Genomic DNA, 20978 nt, shown 5'->3' with positions numbered 1-20978 from the left:
GTATTATTTTGAAAAAAAGAATATCTGACTAGATTTTTGTAAATGTAAGAGCAATAATTTACAATGATCACTTTGATCCATGTATTAATTTATCATCAAGCAATTTATTGCAATTTACAGTGCTTCATGTATCCATATCCAATCCTTACAACCAACATTATGATCAAGTATTGAAGTAATTCAACATCGTTTGGACTAGAAGCAAGGTACGTGGCGCTACCTGAAATAAACACTACACAAATTTTTTCACAATAACAGTACAGCAGTTTCTCATATAGTTGCATTTGTATATTCAATATATACATATAGATTTAATTTAACTTAACAGTTCCACACATCAAGACAAGCACAAAAACTGCACACAGAAAAAAACAGACACATCTCATTCTTTCGTGACATTACAATAGTTTTGTTTTTTTCCTTTTTCAATTAAAAAAACAAAAAAAACAATTGTAGTCATCAGAGGGGGGGGGGGCTAAACATTGTTGGTGAGGAGTTAAAATCATAAGGAATGATGTGAGCTGTGAGGCTGAAAGATGGACGTCTGAATATTTTAGTCAGTATATACACCAGTGAAGGATGATATCTAATCACTTTATGAAGGCTAATTTAAGAGAAAACCACTAATAATATTTTTTTTTTTGTCTGTTATCATGCCAGTGCTGTAAACAAGGAGATGATTCAGTATTACACATTTTCTCCCATTAAATGGTCACATTTCTCTCACTAAACACTAACCTCACACAAAACACGAACATTCACTACAGAAGTCTATGAGGACAGACAGCAGGAGTGTTGATGCTGGTCAGGACTTAATCCATCCTGATCTTCTGATTGGTCATCCTGTAGATGATGCTATCATATCCCGGGTCCATGTTCCACAGGTTGTAGGCGACGGCGATGACAGCGAGGGCCAGGGCGATCATCAGCCACAGCACAATGTTGAAAACGACCGCATAGTGGAAGTTGTACTTGTAGGCCAGGTTGTACGGGCTGCCTGGGTTACTCTGCAGAAAAAAGATTGACAACGGTCAAAACCAGAGTGGCAGATTTGTTTGACGCTTTTATTGAAATCTATCAAATCTACACCTATGTGCCCAGTTTATAAAGACACACACATCGCTGCAGTCTCATACAACAGTCCTGCAATAAACCAATGAGGATTATAGTCTTCATTTTTTGTTGAAGTTATTTTAAGAGATGCGTTGATTCAAATTTATGAGCATTTTAGAGGACGTAGTTAGTGGTGCAGTTAAACTGTACGACACTTTCCTGACAGATGTTTCTAATAAGCTGCTTTCAGACATGCAATGAAGTCCAGACAGTTTCCTTAACTTTTCTGGACGAGTTGTCTGTGAGAGCGCAAGTGTTGTTCCGGACATTTTCCTGAACTTTTCCTGCCAGCCCCTCAAGTAAACTTTTCCGGTAAAAATGTCAGATTGAGCTCATGTGAGGATACAGCAGGCAAATCTCTGTATGATTCATGGCAAGCGAGTGGGTGCTCTACCCAGACTCCACCCCTCCGCGAAATGTTCCTGTTGTTGGGAACGTCTGACACAGAAAATCTCCTGCTGCATATGTGAACGGCAATCTCCGGTAAATGTCCAAACCCAGTTTTATGGACAGTTTTACAAAAACATTTTTTTTAGGAATTCTTGTGTCAGCCAGCTTCTCCCTGCTTTCCAACAGGATGTGAGATCTCATAAGATGCTTTGAAAGGACTGTCAGGGACTTTCTCTGCAGGAGCCCCCGTCACCCTCTCACCCCCATTCCCCTTACCCCAATTTTTATTAGCGCGGATGATCAAAGCATTCCCTGGCTCCAGACCCAGGTCGTAAAAGCAAAGAAGTATGGACTGGAACTGGGGTAATACTTGATTCGAGGGGCCGACGCGACTAAAACACCGTAAATACTGGTGCGGCAGGTTTTGATTTTCGGTTCGGCGTCAGACTTGTGGCATCGCCACGGCGCTAGACATATTTGTCATCCATGATGAGGTTGTAATGTGTTTTACTCTTGTTCCCCACAGTAATTGTGTTTACGCTGCTTCAGTTACTTTATGATAGATTACAGAACTGGAGCTTCGTCCAGGTTAACTTGCATTTTTATGTTCTGTGACTGTGATGTAGAGCCACAGTTGGATGAGTTGGCAGAGCACATGGCTTTAGTTTAATGTGTGTTAATGAAAAAGAAGAGAAGATTTCCTTCATATTGCTCAGTGTTTTCTTTAGCAATCTTCACCTGGAGACATCGCTGACCAATCACAGTTCGTCTGGTCTTCGTGTGGTTACACTTGTGAGGAGGCCCACTTTAGCTCTGACTTTTCTGTTGTTTGTCCCCTTTGATATCAATGGTGTGGATAATATATTTATAAATTATAATCATCTACTAAATACCAATAAAATTGTTCTGTTTAACAGTTGACTTACGATCTGTTTGGATTCCAGGATCGAACGGGACTTCCTGGTCAAAGGAGCCTCAAACGTCTTCACCGTGACAATCTCCACGACGGCACTGTTGCCATAGAGACCATACACGTCCTCTCCAAACTACAACGCAATAGAAGACATACGGGCAGTTAAAAACAGATCAAATTAATGATTTGAGGAGGGTGTGTTTAATGAAGCCCGTCATTACCTTCTGCAGGACAGAGGCGAGAATAGCAGTTGCATCGCGGTACTGAGGGGAGTCTTGGCCGTAGAGCCGACTCAGCTCCTCCAGGCCGGACAGTTCCAAAGAATACAGGTCGGGGGAGTGGTCCTTAGCCAAATGTCTGTGTCTCTGTAGCTACAGGAAGGGAAGAAGACAAGAGACATCGGAGTCAAACCAAATAGACTACCGTCACTGTCAGGACAAAGAAGAAAAAGAAAACCAGGTTGACTTACAAGAGCTGTGATATCATGCAGTACTTGGACCTCAGACAGGAAGAGCAAATCAGCCTGAGAAGCAAAGCAAAAGACATAAGAAAAGTCAAAAAACTTTCCATCTCAGTGAAGTGAAATTCAAGGATGTAAGTTGTCAAAAAACACGGTCTGATTAATATGGCGATTCTCTTTCTTTTTTTTTAAAGGAGTTTACAGACAACATACAGAGCAAATTGTGTGCTGAAACAATTTGATCTAAAAAAAAAACTACTTTGCTTATGGAATTCATTTTGGTAAGGATACAATGCTTTGTTACACAATGCCAGAAAGGCCTTTGTGTGGCTCACCTCTGCGTTTCTGCTGAGGGAGTTGAGGGGCAGGGAGGCCAGCACAGAGCCGTCCTGGGACAGACGGGCACGGATCTGCTGTAAGGTGACCGGTAGGTCCTCAAACACTGCATTGGCCTTCCCCAGCATATATAACCTCTGAGAGAAACAAAAGACAGTTTCAAAAAATATAACTAATGACCACATTTAGAGTGATATCACAGATTTTAAGTAGTCCCTGTATTTTCCTTACCTCCTCACTAGGGGCCAGCTGCAGCACTACAGGGGTGTCCTCAGCAAACAGAGAGTGCACCGTCTCTGCAACACTATCCAAGGTGAAAGGTACTGGCTGCAAGATAGGAGATGAACCACTTAAAAAAACTGTGCCTCCTCATTCAAATCACATTTCAGTCCTCAGTTATATTTACAACAATGGGAACGATTTTATGAGCAAATCATGCCAAAAATGGTCCCAGTCCAGTCCAGTCTGACTCACATTTTCCAAGGGGTAGGAGGCCACACTCTGGGGCAGGGCCAAACTTTCGACTCCTCTCACCACCACCAGCACGTTCGCCCGGGGACGCTGGAACAACGGACCAGACCGGAGGCCTGGCCAGGACAGATCCTGCATAAAAAGATCACATTTATGCAAATAAAGACTTAGCTAGCACAATCGTGATCTTAAGCTACTTCTGTAAATAAAAATGTTTTGTTTTCAGTTTTTCTTAAATAACAAATCACCTCCTTCACAGAGAAACCCATGGTTACAGCCACCAGGTCAGGAATCTTCTCTCCGGACACAGGCCAGTCTCCTTTCTGAAAGGACACAAACTCCGGAGCCTGCAGCACAGTTAGGCTGTCCCCATGTACACCTGAGGGGAAACAAAAGAAAGGTTTGAATTGAAGAAAAACACGTAAAAAGAGAACAGATCGATGGTTCCAAATCATTCCAAGAAGAAAACAAACATGTTCTCAAACCAACAGACTAGGCTAGGAAGATTGCAAATACATACGGTTTAAGATATGACCAATTAAAAAAAGACTATGTGGCCAAATACTTTAGATCTTTTACTTTAACCATTATATTTTTTATGGCCTACATAACCACAATCAGGTTTATTTGTCACTCCCATACTACACACTTACGCATACATTGGAGTGAGATACCGTTCTCCACAGACCAGAGTGTATGTTACATTGAAAAACAGACACATTAAAAAAAAGACAGACACATAGGAACACAATCAAATCATAGAGCAGCGTTAAATAAAAATTGCCCATTCATAAATTCCACATTAAATAACGATTCATCTCACTTTAAAAGGGAACTAAAAATATTTTTTCTAGAAATGTAGAATTATGTGTATATGTAGACATTAGAAGTCCCACGTTTAATACTTTATCTTTGACAGAAACATGAAAATGACAGTTAATCGATTAGTAATCAATTACTAAATTTATCAGCAACTATTTTGATAATCGATTTATCAGTTCAAGTAGTTTTTATAAAAAAAAAAATCTCTCAATTCTTCAGCTTCTTAAATGTGAATATTTTCTGTTTTCCTTTGCTCCTCTGTGACTGTAAACTAATTTATATTTTAGTGCGTGGACAAAACAAAACGTCACCGTGGGGTTTTGGAAACACGATCGACAGTTTTCACAATTTAACAACATTTTATGGACCAAAAAATCGATTCATGTAGAAAATAATCGACAGGTTAATCGATTATGACAAGAATGGTTAGTTGCAGCCCTGTCGTGGACACATCATTTCTTTGAGCTGATTTATAACTATTGCCAAGTATTGATTCATTCACTTTGCAGGAGTCGTCGTTACTATCGCTGCATGTAAGATCCGGACAAATCATAGATTTGTGATGTAGAAAACCAAAGTGTCATTTCAGACAGTTCAGCCTTCGTCAGTTAAGAGTTCCTTCCTTCCTCGGCCGATGTTTTTGGAATGTACGGTCCCTCTGAAACGAGAAGTCTCTTTCTCTGTCAGTGCATAATCACTTCTCACTGGTGTGTAAATGAAAAGGGCCGCGGTTAGCAGCAGCGGCGGATGGATACGTGACCCCGTGACTTGGAGCTGGTGACGACTCGAGAAGAGGAACCAGCTGTTAGCAGCAGCAGCGGCGGATGGATACGTGACCCCGTGACTGGGAGCTGGTGACGACTCGAGAAGAGGAACTAGCAGTTAGCAGCAGCGGCGGCGGATGGATACGTGACCCCCGTGACTGGGAGCTGGTGACGACTCGAGAAGAGGAACTAGCAGTTAGCAGCGGCGGCGGCGGATGGATACGTGACCCCCGTGACTGGGAGCTGGTGACGACTCGAGAAGAGGAACTAGCAGTTAGCAGCAGCGGCGGCGGATGGATACGTGACCCCGTGACTGGGAGCTGGTGACGACTCGAGAAGAGGAACTAGCAGTCAGCGGCCTGTCACATGACCTGACACCCTCTTGTCTGTCCGCACCGAGCTGCGAGCAAGCGAATGAATTCATACATGTTCTGAATTTTACGTGAACACAACAAATATTCGTTTGACAACACGGACACACGAATCCCCCCCCCCGGCACTGCTAGCTTAATACGGTTCGGCTAACACGCTAACAGAGTGTTAGCAACAAGCTAACGCAGTCGCCCTCAGTCGTTCAGCCGATTGTAAGAATCCTCAATCGGACCGATCCTCTTGAGCACAACTAACGACGAAGCGTGACAGTTTCACTCAACGTGTTTCATCTCGAAGCGACGGTGTCAGATGAAGAAGTGATCGGCGAGCTGACTGACGATGCTAACGATGGTGCTGGGTGGATACGAGGCGCTAACGTGTTGGATTTCAATGGAGGAGACGTGTGCAAAAATAATCAGAATCATAATAATCAGAATCACAATGCACAATGTACTCACCGGTTGAAGTGAGGCAGCAGAGGGCGAACGCCACAGAGAGAACAGCCTCCATCCTTCGACAGCTCGTCGGCGACATCTTTCTCCTCGCTCCGGGCACAGATCAGCTGACCTGACGTCACGACGCCGCAGCCAAGTGTGACGTAAGAATATCTGACGCAAAAAAAAAAAAAAAAAAGGCATTAGGGCACGAGCGCAAAAAATCGTCGGGGCCCAATTGTAATCGCAAAATGTTTTAACCGTTGTTAAAATGGCTGATACCACTTGGATGAAAGGATCTATACAGTTTTATTCAAAAGTTCTTGAATGCGTCCCACATCCCCAATGTACATACATACACACACACACACACACTCATTTTATCAACTTTAACTCCAGTGATTAACTTTAAACTGTTTAGGTTACACCCCCCCCCCCCCCCCCCCCCCCCTTGTTTCTCTTTTGGTCCACAGGGGTCAAGAGGTCGTTTTACTCACTGCTTTTCTGCAGCAGTGGAAGTAAAACGAGGCCTTGAAAACTGATGCAAACAACTCCCACACGTGTGTTAATTATTTACAAACCCACTGTCAGTGCAAAGACGTTGGAGCAAACCCCGTGACTTCAACCCCCGATGCATTATGAGGGCAAAACTGTACTCCAGGCGGTAATACTGGATACTGCTATCATGATGACAAGGGGGGAAAAAAGACAAGTAACAAAGGATGACAGACTAGTTTGATCAGGGGTTAAAATTTATTATTATTATTAGTAGTATCTTCCTACTGTTAGATAACAGCCCCAAACAAACCTAAAGGTGATGAAGGAACTGCCTTAGAAGATGAAAAGACGATGAAAGTCCAGCGACAGCAAAGTGAATCTAAGTGCAACACACTGACGCGTTCACACTTCTTCAACGGCGTATAGCAAACAGTTGTAATCGACCAATTATCCCTGAAAGCCAGTTCTTCGCATGTCTTCGCAAGTCTTAATGAGAGTCATTTAAGGCTTAATGAGTCGATTAGTGTTTCACGAGGAGCCAACCTTTGCAGAAAAACAGTGGTGTGTCATACAACCCTTTAATTCATCAGAAAAGCTCCCACTAACCACAGAGTAACAACCAAATAGAGCGACACTCAAAGCCCAGTTTTCAGGGCTACTCGCCACTATTCTAGTGCATTTTCATTGATAATTAGGAAGGAAAATCCTGACACAGGAGAGTGGGGGGATTGCCATGCAGTGTTGTGAAACATGTGCACCTCACTGACACTTATAGTCTTTTTTTTTCACTTCCATGACTTCCATTTATAAACCATTACAGCTTATTATTATTATTATTATTATAGGCGTATGTTCAGAGCCGAGTCTTTAAAATGACATCCTGCCCGTCGGTGAAGTGAGGTGTTGGTGAGTGACCGTCCTGTACACTCCCGGCCTCGGGATATGACTCTCTGACTCCGGTGTTTGGGCTGAGGAACTTGAGGTCTGACAGGATGAAGCCTTTTTCAGCATCTCAATTAGCTCAGTGCCGGCCTCTTGTCACCCCGTGACCTTTACCTTTGGGTGTATGAAAGGGGCCGACTCCCCTCTCTGCCTGGAGACAGTAGACTTCACTTCATAAAGCTCTGTCTCTTAACTTTGCAATCTCAATAAAATGAACAATCATGTTGCATATTCTTGGTAATCTTTTATATTAAAAAGTCTCAAGATATTCCCAGAGCCTTCTTCAGTCTGCTTCCTCTCTTTGTCCAGATGATTCCTCCAGGGGTTTATTTATGCCCCAAGGGACTTGGATCTCCCATGTCCCGCTCTAAAGCTCCATTGTGGACCTGCTGAACCCCCCCAGCTCTTGGCAGTCTGCCATGGATCTCTTTGCACACTCCTCTGCAGATATAGGGGCCGTTGTTAATTTAGTTTGGAGTCTGACTGCCTTGTGTGGGTTTCGCCTTTACTTCGGTCATCATTTTTGTTGAAGCTCGACCAGATTGTCATGCTGATACTCTGCTGCAGAGGCTGTTATTTCTCCGCAGCAGTCCTTTACGGGCCTCTGAAGTCCACATCTGATTGGACACATTCATGCGAGCATAGATCAAGGCCGGATCTACACACTGAAAGCATACCGGGGACGTGATGCAGACCAGTGCCAGATTAACCCGCGGGGGGGCCACGGGCCGGTCCTGAGTGATTTTTTTTTAAGTGAGCTGAATATCTTTGGGTTTTGAACTGTCGGGTCAGACAAAACAAGACATCAACTTGGACTTTGGGGGAATTGTGATGGACATTTATTTCTGTTTTCTAAAACTTGAAAGAACATTAGATAACAACCAGTACCTGGGGCCAATTTTCCATGTAAGCATTGTATGAACAGAAAGATTAAATGTCTTAATAGATATGGTGGCCAATTTTGTTTGTCAACAAATCCCAAATAAAGACCAAAACAAAAAGGTGCAGTCATCTTTCTGTCAACATTCTCCAACTTCCCTATACCTTACATTGTCCATTTTTTCATGGCATTGCAATGGCAAATTTTTTATGGCAGTTTTGACAACAGGAAATTTTTAAAAATGAAAAAAATGATAGTGATAATCAGAAAGGAAAGTATTATTCAGCTGATATTGTGATTATCATGGAGCCCACTTTACCCTGATGGAAAATGTGCACCGATTTAGACAAACAAAACAAACTCCCTTAATGTGTCTTATAATTTAATGTTTTCATTGTGATTTTCTTCTTTGAGTGATCATGGCAATTTTAAGTCGCTTGAAAATACTTAAAAAACATCAACACCTAAAACAAAAGCTGGATTTAGCAAAGAGCGCACGTCGTGTAGTAACAGTTTCAGACACTGGAGGGCGCTACAAGCCGCAAGATGTATTTTTCCACACGGCGGCAGTGAACGGTAGATTCATGAGTCGTCGGCTGCAGCAATAAATCGAACGATGCCTTCAGTACAAAAATATTCCAAAAGATGGCAATATTGCGTTTTGCTTGTGATCCACCTTGGCGACGTACACGAGTAGAATGCAATAACTAGGCAAGAATATTTTAATTTGACGGAGCAACCAGCAAAACTTCACAAAAAAAAAATCAATTTAAGTCACCAACACTGACACAATGATGGGCGGAACACACGTTTCATCTTGCAGTTTGTATATTTATTTTAAAGCAACTTCTTTTGTAAAATATAAATACAAATTATGAGATATTTTAATTACAAAATTAAAACAAAAATGAACACACCAAAATTACTTTACTGCAGTAACGCCTCCCTGTTATATACAAGCTCTGTGCCGAACGGTGAATATCAACATTATCTTAAAACTTTTATTATACAAACAATTTTTGTAGTTTTCGCATGTTAAATTACAGACTGGACAGGAAGCAAAATCTGAGCATTTTGAAAAGAAAAAGAAAAGATACAACAAAACAGCCCCTGAGGCTCAAGCGAGCGCTAAAGTCTGAGGAGAGAGAGAAAAAAACTGATCATGTGCTTCCTATAAACACAAATACCACATTCAATAGCACAGTCTCAGTACTATCCTGTACAGCTACACACATGAACAATGTGCTGTGCGCCCACACACACTTGCTGACAACACGACTACACTCGTCATACAAAATCTTTCGGAGGAGTCGTGAGCAACATCCAAAAGAAAAGAATCTCGCTATTTATATATATATATAGATATATATATCTATATATATCTATATATAGATATATATATATTCATAATTATTCACTTATAACATATATTAATTTATAAAAATAAGACCATTATGAGTCTACATAGCCACAAATTTATTGATCCTCAGTTAACGGAGGGATATATCTGAGCAGCTCGGGCAGCCAGCAGGTCAATCCATCTGTACAGTGCACCAGTGCTGGTCCGGAGCAGGGCCGAAGCGTGGGAGCGAAAAAAGTCAGGCTGAGGCATGTCGTCATAACCCCTGGTTGGTTTTCAAGCAAACTAAAGTCAGTAAGCATCAAGGTCCTGGTTTTAGTGGCCCCAGGGGTCAGGATGAGCCCAGCTTGCCGACAGCCCTGATTTTGTCCTTCAGTTTGTCCCCTGGGTGGTCCCAGCGGTCGTCCAGGAACTCCAGTGTGGAGCCCAGCAGGGCGGCCAGCTCGGCGCTGTCCTCCACCAGGTCCAACAGCTCCTTGCTGTCCGGGTGGAATCCCTCCAGCTCCTCTGGGCAGGAGAAGAGCTGCGACAGAGACGCCTGCTGGTAAAACTCTGCCTCCGCCACCGTCACCACCTCCATGTGGGGGAAGGTCTGTCGGAAACCACGCGCCGACATCCGCAGCCGGCGAAGCACGTCGGACAGCAGCAGCCAGTTTCTTGGGCTGAGGAGACAAAAATGAGCCAATGTTTAGGAATGAGGGCCGACGGTGAGGTGGGAAAAAAAACCGCACCAGGCGTGTCTGCTGCTGAGATCAAAGCTCACCCTTGGGAGAGGGACACCTGGATGTTGTAGCACGGCAGCAGAGGTCGGTCAGAGAACTCAAACTCGAACACCTCCCTCTTTTCGTCCTCAGCCTCGTCCTCTGGGCCCGGTGGGTCTGCCAGGATGTCATAGACCCTGCCGTCTTCGCTAGACTCTGAAATACAAAGAAGGTACACATGGAACATTTTTAGGGAGCAGCCAAATTATCATAGAAGATTCGAGGATGTATATACATGTTTGTCTTAAAGCTAGATGGCAACGGCGAGGTTTAAAATACACCCTAAAGCAAAGTAGATGCATGAAATCATGCAAATGCAGCACTGATCGCTACTCACCACACACAGCGCTGCCATAGAATTCCCAGTAAAGCCCTGGGTCGTCATCTGAGCGGCCCTGAAGGTCAGCAAAATAATCTATGGAGAGAAGAGAGGAGCGAATTCCTGTTATTCAAGAGCTGGATCCCTGGGGACCGCCAACGGGGCAAATAGGGCAAGTACAATTGCCCTTGGAGATTACAGCAGAAAAACGGATAGGAGCGCAGTGAAATAGAGGAGGAGAGAGAGGAGGGGCAGTGTCGAGAGAGAGAAGAGAAACAAACAGAGCAAATGTTTTGGGGGAGGAGGAGGGGCGCCGATGGTCAGGGGCCAGCGGCCGTACCACGGGGGAGGAGAGCGACTGTCTCCGCTGGGTTAGAGCTGGCTCAGTTCAGAGCAGGGCTACAGACGGCTGCCAGGAATCAAACAAGAACCACACACAGTCGCCGAGTGCACGCACGCACGCACGCACACACACACACACGCGCGCACGCACACACACACGCACGCACACACACACACAGCGAGCGAGCTGGAAACAAACAAGCAGAGGGAGCTGGGTAAGCACACACAGCGAGAGCAAAGTGTGTGTTCAGCACACACGTGAATACACGCGCAGAGACGCGCGCACGCACTCACGCACACACACAGACTGAGAGCTGGGCTTTGTGCCAGTGCTGAGGCGTGGGGCGTCTGGCGTGTGTTTGGAGGGATTAACGGCCTCCAGATGAGTGGGACCAGGTGGAGGGAGGGCAATCTCTCTCTCTCTCTCTCTCTCTCTCTCTCTCTCTCTCTCTCTCTCTCTCTCTCTCTCTCTCTCTCTCTCTCTCTCTCTCTCTCTCTCTCTCTCTCTCTCTCTCTCTCTCTCTCTCTCTCTCTCTCTCTCTCTCTCTCTCTCTCTCTCTCTCTCTCTCTCTCTCTCTCTCTCTCTCTCTCTCCGCTCTGTCACTCAAGCGGCCATCGATCTATCCATCCACGCTCTTTTCAAAATTCGACACCATCTTTCCAGCTGTCTGCGTATAAATCTCCCGTTCGCGCTAAGCCTGTTCACCCTTCTGCCGACCGTCAACTTACACCTGTTCATTTCCCCACGTTCGTGCGCTCCCTTTCACCCGCGTCTGTCTGTTCTCGCCGAAGCCTCGGATAATCTGTTCTACCTAGTTAGGTGTTCATGTAATATTAAGCAGCTCGTTACAGAGGATGTGCGCGCTTTCGTTTCCTCCTCTCGCAGACTCGCTGCGTTGTCTCAGTTTTAACGACAGACGCAACCCTCCGAACGGGCCGCGTCAGGCTCGGCGTGAAAAGACACGCGCGCTCGCACAAAAGCAGAGTCTCCAGCCAGAGCGAAGCCCATTTCCGCACGTACGCTGAGCAAACACAGTTGGCGTTGCTTAGTAACCAGATAGAGGAGCTCAGAGGCAGCAGCACGCACCCTGGCGGGCTGAGACTCCCCGTCTAACAGGTGGTCAAGGGAGGGGTGGGGGTGAGGGCGGGGGATCCAGAGGAGAAATGGGACGACAGATCCGGAAATGTCTAGTGGCGGTTGGCAGGTCGGGGATTGAGGAATATAGAGGAGAGGGATTCATACCAACAAGTTTTACAAAAGGTCAGAACACAGAAAGAACAGCAAACAGTGAATGAGTCGAGACTGGGGCAGTTGGGAAATGGGTTGCTGACCGAACTTCTTAATAATTTACCCTTGTCCCACCGCAAAGTGCACTCTCTGGTGGCCCTGATGTCTAAAAAAACAACAACTTTGTCTCCCCATAAAATGAACCCATTGTAATGTGTTAATCCTATGGTGCAATTTACAATTTCTAAATGAAACTTCTGTACCATCTGTAGCTCTCACTAATAAAATAATTAACTGTATGCATGTCGTTAGTAAGCCTTTCCAAACTCAACAAAACCAGCCTTAAAAGATGCTTGTGCGTGCTGGGCAGTCGCTGCTTCGCAGTACTAAGATGTTAATGTGATTTAAATTTTCCCCTGCTTTAAGTAAAAGTCCTCAAGTCCCCTAGTCCCTAGTCACTTTTTTTTTTGTAGCCAGGAAATCACACAGACAGTCTGATTCAGGTTGGGAAAAATGTCCACAGGGGGACTTCATGACCTCTGTAATTTTAAATTCCTGGCTAAACCATGTGTGCATGACTAGACTGACAAGCCAGCTGGGATCTTACCAGTGAGGAAGTGCTCCATGCTGTCACTGTGGGTCATCTTGAGGAGGCCCCGGCCAGAATACGTGGCCAGAGTAGGGTCAGCGCCATAGGACAGCAGGACTCTCACTACGTCCAGGTGGTCGTTCTCCACGGCATCGTGAATCGGTCTGGACCAACACAAATGTACATTCATTATTTGCATGGGTTATTTGTTTTTGTTTTTGTCCAGACCCATTTTTACCAATGTATACTTATATTTATACTACTGAACTCCGGCCTGGTGGGTTATAAAGTAACATCCAATTTATGAGACTGCAATGATCTCAACTTGGTTCTGTAATATTACCACAGTCGCAGATATGCCACACAATACACCTTCAAGACCCCTGCGAAGCCTTTTTGAACAGACCCCCTACTGTAGATTTTAATACACTGCAATGAAAGCAGTTGGCCTTTTTCATTTAAAATTGCAGCCAGTCTGTCAAATCACAGCTCTTGCCAAGCAGATATTTAAAGTAAAAAAAAAGAAGTATTTTTCTGCATGAGCTTGACTTAGTTAAGGACTCAGCCCCTGGCTTGCAAAATTAAGACACGTACAAAAAGTCACGGTCGTGTTTGCATAACGCACATGACGCACGGTTATGCTGTGATTGTCTGTGTGTGTGTGTGGATGAGTGCGCTTGTTTACCTGGTGCCATCCTGTGCACTGCAGTTGATGTCGGCCCCGTAGTCCAGCAGGTGTTGGACTATGCTGATCCAGCCGCGGGCGCAGGCCTCGTGGAGAGCACAGTAGCCGGCGTAGTCTCTGTGATTCACCTCGCATACTCTGTTCTCCAGACAGTACAGCACCACCTCCTGAAGGGAGCCGACGCAGAGGGAGAGAGCGGTTTAGTCTGAGGGATCGTGCGTGTGCGGACAACAAAAGCAGAACAAGCCCAAAACGCTCGAGTCGGAAGAAGCAGACACATACGCGAACAGCCCTTCCCTTTACAGTTCCTCTGAGAGAGAAATTAGGAAAAGGAGGAACTGACTGTTTTCCTGTGCCAGACAAACACACGCACGCGCGCACGCACACACACGCACGCACATAAATGCTCCACAATACAAATGCTGGCACCAGAACTCATCCGAGGAGACTACATGTGACTCAACTGTACTTGGCCTGCCAGTTTCTGCTTGCGCACGTCTGAGTGAGTGTGAATGTTTGTGCCTGTGTGTGCCATGGTCGGGGCCTGGTTGCCGCCGTGGCAGCCAGTGACGATAGCTGGGCTCGGAACAAAGCATAATGGGAGCGGAACAAAGAGATTTGATAGAGGCGCTCAAGAGCTGGAAGCGTTTTTTTCTCTGGTCTCGGGCTGTGACAGTTGGGCATCCAGCACTAAGCAGTCAGACTGGTTTTTATTGGACTGGAGCAGCGTCTGCTGCTATTAAACAGAGGAGTCAGAGAGACAGAGAGCAGCGCAGCAGCGTGTCGATGTGGGACCTTCCTGAACCAGCGTGTGTTTCCGCGCTGTTTTGGGGTTTGTCTGTTTCGGATAGGCAACTTTGCATGGGAGTATTTGGAGATCTTCCAACGGAAATTAACAGAAAACCCCTAATTTAATATATACTTGAGCATAAATATGTATGCAAGACTCATACAGTCAGACACACTCCTCTGTCGTGCTAACGGTTCTGTGCCGAGGGGAGGAGAGCTTCTCATCTGAACCTGGGGAATGACTGCAAACTTCCATTTCTATGCTAATTCTTGCCTGGCGTCTAGTCCATGTGTTTATCTCCCTCTCACCTCTCTCTTTCAGCGCCGGGCGTGTGGAAGGAGGAAGAGGCAGGCAATTGAGAGAAAACGGACCGACAGAAGGATGTGTGGAGGGTTAGAGAGGGCGGAAGGACGGGCGAAGCGAGAGGCAACACCCCAACAGATGACAGATAAATGAATCTGTGGATGAAATCTGCCGGGGCCGTCCTCTGGGCTGAAGCTGATAATAACGCGAGATGAAAGGGTGGATGGTAGCGGCAGTGCGATGGGGGGGGGGGGGGGGGATCAGAGCCAGGAACGAGGGAGAGACAATGAAGAAAAGGGGAGAAGTAGAAGGCAGGAAAAAAAGGGAGAGAGCAAGTGTGAGCAAGACAAAGTGCAAGAAAAAAAGAGAAGGGGTGGGGGGGGACAATGCTCCAACTGGTTTTCACCCGCTGCCAACACTCTGTTTGACTGCTGGCGAGAGATTCACGAGCGCCGTGCTGAAGCTCCCCTCTGGGGGATTCCACTCGCTGTGTGTGTGTGTGTGTGTGTGTGTGTGTGTGTGTGTGTGTGTGTGTGTGTGTGTGTGTGTGTGTGTGTGTGTGTGTGTGTGTGTGTGTGTGTGTGTGTGTGTGTGTGTGTGTGTGTGTGTGTGTGTGTGTGTGTGTGTGTGTGTGTGTGTGAGCGCATGTGAGCGCGTGTGAGCGAGAGAGAGAGAATGAGAGCAAGTGTTAGAGAGACTGACGGGAGAGTGTTGATATGCAGCTTGCGTGTGTGTGTGTGTGTGTGTGTGTGTGTGTGCGTGCTTGCACGGGCGCATGCACACGGGTATTTTTGTGGCGCTGACGAGTTTGTGTGTGCATGTGTGTGTGGCTGTGGTGGAGGCGTAGCGCTAAAACCTCCGGAGCCGTGTTTAATATCGCTGGGAGAGAGCGAGGAGCTTAGCACGAGAGCCCCGGCTTCCCGCCAGACACACGCACACACACACGCACGCACGCACACACACACACACACACTCCTCCGCAGTAAAATAAGACACCGCTCCCCCCTCCCCTCCCGCCTGCTCTTTCCCTCCGTCTTCTAATCTCCCTCTCTAGAATGCTTCCCTGCGCTCGCCTGCAATCAATGCATCACTCAGACATTTAACCCCTTGCAGCGCTGCCTTGTATGCGCCTCACATACAGCAGATGTGTGTGCGCGCCTGTGTACGTGTGCGTATGAAGTGTATGAGTGACTTTCCCTGTGAGATTAAAAGCAGATATTCCGCGCAGTGAAGTTGGTGCGTGCTCAGACAAGTGAAACGTGTACATGTTTGTGGGTGCGTGTGCCGGCCTCTTGTCGACTGTGCTGGGGCAACACCAGATCTCAGATAAAGTGACTCACACTGACACACACAAAAAATAAGTACGAAATTAGATGGCAAAGATTAAAAACCAGTTTTCGTTATAAAATAATCAATCTCGACCGATAACCGGGGGAAAACAGCCGCCGACTACTCTGGCGTCTGGGAATCCATTCACGTACTTGTGAATACAAGTTGTTGAAAAGCTTGGTGATGTAGGTTACATCCACATTACTGCGTTTTCGTTTTAAAACCCATCACTGCTACTATTACGCCCGCCGTCCACACTGACCTCCAAGTCTTCGAGCGCCTACAACTGAAAGTTTTTCGGAAATGCTGCTTGAGAAAAGACATCTCTTCTCTTACGTTTCACCAATTGTCGTTTCTCGTTATATGGCAACCAGTGCGTCGCCCTCTGCTGGTGATTCCAGAGAATACAGGTTTTGGGGGAACTTCCGCATTGGCTTAATTTTCTGGAACCGGTGGCTACGTCCATTTTTGTATAGGGCCAATGATATGGACGGTGATCGCTTCTGAAACTGAGCTAAAATACTTGTGTGGACAGAGATAGTAAAGAAGCTAGCTAGCTCAGTATCAAACTGAAAAATAAGTGAAAATTCAAGGAAAGTACCATATTTATATTATCCACAAAGTTTCACCTTACAGACAACATTGCATTTCTGTTGTGGAGCTATCGAACTTTATTGTGTGTATGGAATGTGATGGTTGATACGGTTAATTTGACAGCTTCCTCTTCTCTGGACGCTGTGGTTCCTCAAAGGTTGGCACTGTCAACACTCTTTGCTCTTGGTCAAAGGTGCAAATTTGCAAGTCAGAGATCCGAAGTTGAATTTTTAAAAAGGTCAGGTTGGATTTACTTTACCTCAACAAGCACATCCACTGATCGCTGCAATTTAGGGGAATGATTTTAAAACGCAATCGGGTTTCTCTCTTTCTTTGGATCATACGTTGATGAACGGAGTAAAATCAAAGGGGATGTGTGGGAGGAGAATAAATGACAGATTGCACCTTTATTGGAGCTTTCAATGGGCAGAGCTGAGGGGGCCCCGAGCCCCGGCACGAGAGGGATGAAGACATCCGCAGAATCTCTCCTCATTACCATTTCAAATGCTCGGAGAGCGAGGCAGACGGGGGAGAGCGAGAGAATAAAAGAGGAGCGAGGGAGGGAGGAAGAGAGAGAGTGGGCTTTCATGTGCAGAGGCACGGATCGCAAAACTAAACGAACATGAAATATGCACGGTGTCGGCCCGGCATCGGGAACAGCACGGAGTAGTGCGCAAGTTAAATTACATGCATGTGTGCATGAGGCGATTCTGCTTCCTGCATGTGCAGGTCTGTACACGGAGGAGAGCCTGTGTATGTGCTTACTGGGAACCAACTGGTGTTTCCGTGCGTGTTTCCGTGCGCGCGTGTGTGTGTGTGTGTGCGTGCGTGCGTGCGTGTGTACGTGGGCTTTCACGAGACGATTCCGAATTTGCGTGTGCTGAGGCCTGCGTGGGTGTGCGACAGTGGCGACAGAGTGCTGAGAGTCGTCGCTCTGTGCGGCATATGGCGGAGAACACTTTAGGATGCCTGCGCGTGTGCTTTTTAGGTCATAACGGGCGTTTCTCTGCGCATATTTCTGTGTGTGTGCTTGTAATCAGCATGTGACCGCTGTTTTGTGTGTGTGTGCGCGCGGCTCTGTCTCTCAGGCCCTCATATCTCTCTGCCTGTGTGTGATAAGCCTAGAGCTCGCGGCGCTAAAACACCAGTGTGAGACAAGCGCTCTGTGCATCTACAGACTTGTATGCGTGTGTGTGTGTGTGTGTGTGTGTGAGAGAGGCGGTATGCATAAATTGGTGTGTGTCTCTCTGTTCACGTCCTTGTATGCTTGCGTGCGTGTGTGCGTGTGTGTGTGTGTGTGTCGGAGCCCCACGGGTCTGCCCCAGGCTTATCACACACAGGCAGCGAGAGACGAGCTTCCTGAGAGGGGGGGGGGGCAGAGAGGGAGGGAGGGAGGGGAAGGCGGGGGTGTTGTTTGCGCAGCGGTCAGCGCCTTGTTTGTGTAGTCTCAGGTTTTCTCCTCCCTCCCTCCCTCCCTCCCTCCCTCTTCCCTCTCCACACGCGGAGCGCAGAAAGGGAAAAATGCGAAGGGGGAATGAAAAAAAGAAGAAAAAAAAAAAAGGACAGGGAGGGAAAAAAACGTTCGAGAGAGACGCATAAATCAGAGAGACGAGCCAGCTTCTCTCCAGCACGGCTGACTGAACCCTGCTGCTGCTGCGCTGCGCTGTGTGTGTGTGTGTGTGTGTGTGTGTGTGTGTGTGTGTGTGTGTGTGTGTGTGTGTGTGTGTGTGTGTGTGTGTGTGTGTGTGTGTGTGTGTGTGTGTGTGTGTGTGTGTGTGTGTGTGTGTGTGTGTGTGTGTGTGTGTGTGTGTGTGTGTGTGTGTGTGTGTGTGTGTGTGTGTGTGTGTGTGTGTGTGTGTGTGTGTGTGTGTGTGTGTGTGTGTGTGTGAGTGGGAAAAACAGCCGCCGCCACTGCTAACCACAGTCACCACGGCACATTAGAGGGCCATTAGAATGCGATTATACTCCCAGTGCTTACCTCTCATTCACACTCTTGCTCTCCCCCTCTCTGACTCCCACACATTATCTCACACACACACACACACACACACACACACACACACACACACACACACACACACACACACACACACACACACACACACACACACACACACACACACACACACACACACACACACACACACACACACACACACACACACACACACACACACACACACACACACACACTACTATAAAGCTACTGGTTAATGAGCAACAAAAGATACCCACACCTATTTACAGTTCTGTGACGATACCTCTGCTGGTGATAAAAATTATCACGTGCGCAAAATGACACGCACTCACACAGACAGAGCGTCAAAATCAACTGAGAGAGAGTGGACACGCTGGACAATCTGCAGCTCAAGTGACATTAAAAACACTTGGATCAATAAATCAATTTGTAGAATCTGTCAACAGGGGAGGAGAAACGTTTAGGCGCAGGAACAGAAACAAAGGGGAGAATGTCACAGTGGGCCATCCAAATTTAATTAAAAGCTCTCGGAGCAATGGGAGTTGAGAGATAAGAGTAAAATATACACAAGTCTCATTTTTTCCTCGTGTATGTGCGGGGAAGGAGAGGATCTGGTGTAAGAGCGAATGATCGGCAGCTACACACAAAGAGAGGGAAAAAAACTCCCGATGCTAGAGAGAGGCAGCGAGCATCAGTCTGCGTATAATGATCCCACCGATCCCTCATGCTGTCTGCGCACGCATGTGCACGTGTGTGTGTGCGCCAGCATGTGTGAGTGTGTGTGTCACACTTCGCCTCACGGAAAATTAATGAGATGTGAGAGTGAAGCGGAGGCAAGGGGAGGGGAGGTGAGGAGGAGGAGTGTGTGTGTGTGTGTGTGTGTGTGTGTGTGTGTGTGTGTGTGTGTGTGTGTGTGTGAGAGAGAGAGTGCACACGCGAGGAGGAGGAGGAGGAGGAGGAGGAGGGGTGCCAACGACAATCTGAGTCACAAAGAGAGGAAGAGAAAGAGAGCGCTGAGAGGAAAGAGGGGGGAGGGAGAGAGCGGAAACCTGAGAGAGAAAGAGAGCGTAGCAAGCGAGAGGAGCAAAAAAAGATGGAGTGTGGTGAGAGGAAAGCGTGAGTAAGGGTTGAAATTAGAAGGAAATGCTACCAAAAAAAAGTAGAAAGAGGGAGCCAGAAAGAGGAAGAAAAGGACAGATGCAAGAGAAGAATCAGATGTTGACAGACAATTTTGAAAAAAATTCGAGCTCTGTCTACCAGAATCAAAGACGGGAACAAAGTAGGGGGAGAAAATGAGCTCAATTTAGGAAAAGGGAGAGCGAAGATTTGGAAGACACAACGTGCCCCAAGTGTAAAATGTGAAGGGAGAAAGCGATAAGGAGGGAGGACAACGAGCGGCGACTCCTATTACCTCGTAGCCAAGCCGCGCCGCTCTCTGGAGCAGAGTCTCCCCGGCGTTCTTGTTCACTATCAGCCGGCGAGCCTCTGGCGGGATTGGACGCACCGTGGGGGGCTCGGCGGGGGGTGTCCTGTGCAGCCCCGTTGCCTCTGGTGGGACACTGCCAGCTCGGCCGTTCACCTGGGGCTGCAGGGAGGGCGGGCAGAGCGCGGCGGGGGAGCAGGGCTTGACTGGAGAGCAGGGATAATGATTAGGAGAGGCGGCTCTCTTCCTCGGAGCGCAGCGCTGCTCAGTCAGCTGAGGAGAGAGAGGGGGGGGGGGGGAGAGTGTTATAGCCCCTGCCACATAGCAGACGGGACAACACACACTGACAGAAGGATGTGTGGAGGGTTAGAGAGGTCGCAAGACACACACACACACACACACACACACACACACACACACACACACACACACACACACACACACACACACACACACACACACACACACACACACACACACACACACACACACACACACACACACACACACACACACACACACACATACATTTTGATACCATCTCTTTTGTATGACACCTATGAACAGCTTAAAACACTGTATAGGTGGATTTCCATTTACAACATCTGTGTTTATGTATGATGATTGTGTATGAAAGACAGAATATCACTCGCACGCACGCACGCACGCACGCACGCACTCCTTTCACACCAACTCTTCACACCCCAAACACTGCCGGCTGGCATGCCACTTTTCTTTAACCGCTAAACCAACAGAGCTCTCGGAGCGCAACACGAGAGAGGGAGTTGCCTGCCTCTGAGCACGTGTGCGTGCGTGTGCGTGCGTGCGTGCGTGCGTGCCCCCCCAGTGGAATTCCATGTTGAAGCAGCTGTCAGGCTGAGG

At 46.9% G+C, this 20978-nt stretch overlaps 2 protein-coding genes across 5 annotated transcripts in view; both read right to left on the bottom strand.

Annotated features, from left to right (window-relative positions):
• Positions 1–84: 84 nt before the first annotated feature.
• On the bottom strand, positions 85–6252 carry atp6ap2 (ATPase H+ transporting accessory protein 2). Its single transcript, XM_035651033.2, has 9 exons — positions 6100–6252; positions 3932–4062; positions 3687–3815; positions 3444–3539; positions 3212–3349; positions 2886–2939; positions 2638–2787; positions 2430–2549; positions 85–1007 (listed from the first exon to the last, which is right to left on the bottom strand). The coding sequence occupies exons 1-9, from the start codon at positions 6173–6175 to the stop codon at positions 813–815; spliced, it is 1089 nt and encodes a 362-aa protein (XP_035506926.1). The 5' UTR covers positions 6176–6252; the 3' UTR covers positions 85–812.
• Positions 6253–9205: 2953 nt separating this feature from the next.
• Positions 9206–20978, bottom strand: part of bcor (BCL6 corepressor) — a 34084-nt gene continuing 22311 nt past the window's right edge. For all 4 annotated transcript variants that reach the window (XM_035651030.2, XM_047337509.1, XM_035651029.2 and 1 more), the window contains 6 exons: positions 20085–20369; positions 13680–13846; positions 13013–13158; positions 10854–10931; positions 10519–10672; positions 9206–10417 (listed from right to left, as the gene is read on the bottom strand). In XM_035651030.2, the coding sequence (XP_035506923.2) occupies positions 10087–10417; positions 10519–10672; positions 10854–10931; positions 13013–13158; positions 13680–13846; positions 20085–20369 (1161 nt within the window). In that variant the 3' untranslated portion in view covers positions 9206–10086. The remainder of the gene's footprint in view (positions 10418–10518; positions 10673–10853; positions 10932–13012; positions 13159–13679; positions 13847–20084; positions 20370–20978) is intronic.

The sequence above is a fragment of the Scophthalmus maximus genome, chromosome 14 (genome assembly GCF_022379125.1).
Source record: "Scophthalmus maximus strain ysfricsl-2021 chromosome 14, ASM2237912v1, whole genome shotgun sequence".
In the NCBI taxonomy this organism is placed as follows: Eukaryota; Metazoa; Chordata; class Actinopteri; order Pleuronectiformes; family Scophthalmidae; genus Scophthalmus; species Scophthalmus maximus.
Note: the sequence above shows the minus strand (reverse complement) of the source record. Positions and strands in the feature narration are given on the sequence as shown.

What these genes read in the sequence shown, in the direction of transcription:
- atp6ap2 (XM_035651033.2), bottom strand. Translation starts at nt 6,175, where the DNA reads ATGTCGCCGACGAGCTGTCGAAGGATGGAGGCTGTTCTCTCTGTGGCG. An exon ending in CCTCCTACCCCTTGGAAAAT is followed by an intron (nt 3,540 to 3,686) that starts GTGAGTCAGACT and finishes CCTATCTTGCAG; the next exon opens with CCAGTACCTTTCACCTTGGA. An exon ending in TCCTGGAATCCAAACAGATC is followed by an intron (nt 1,008 to 2,429) that starts GTAAGTCAACTG and finishes TTTTTTCTGCAG; the next exon opens with AGTAACCCAGGCAGCCCGTA.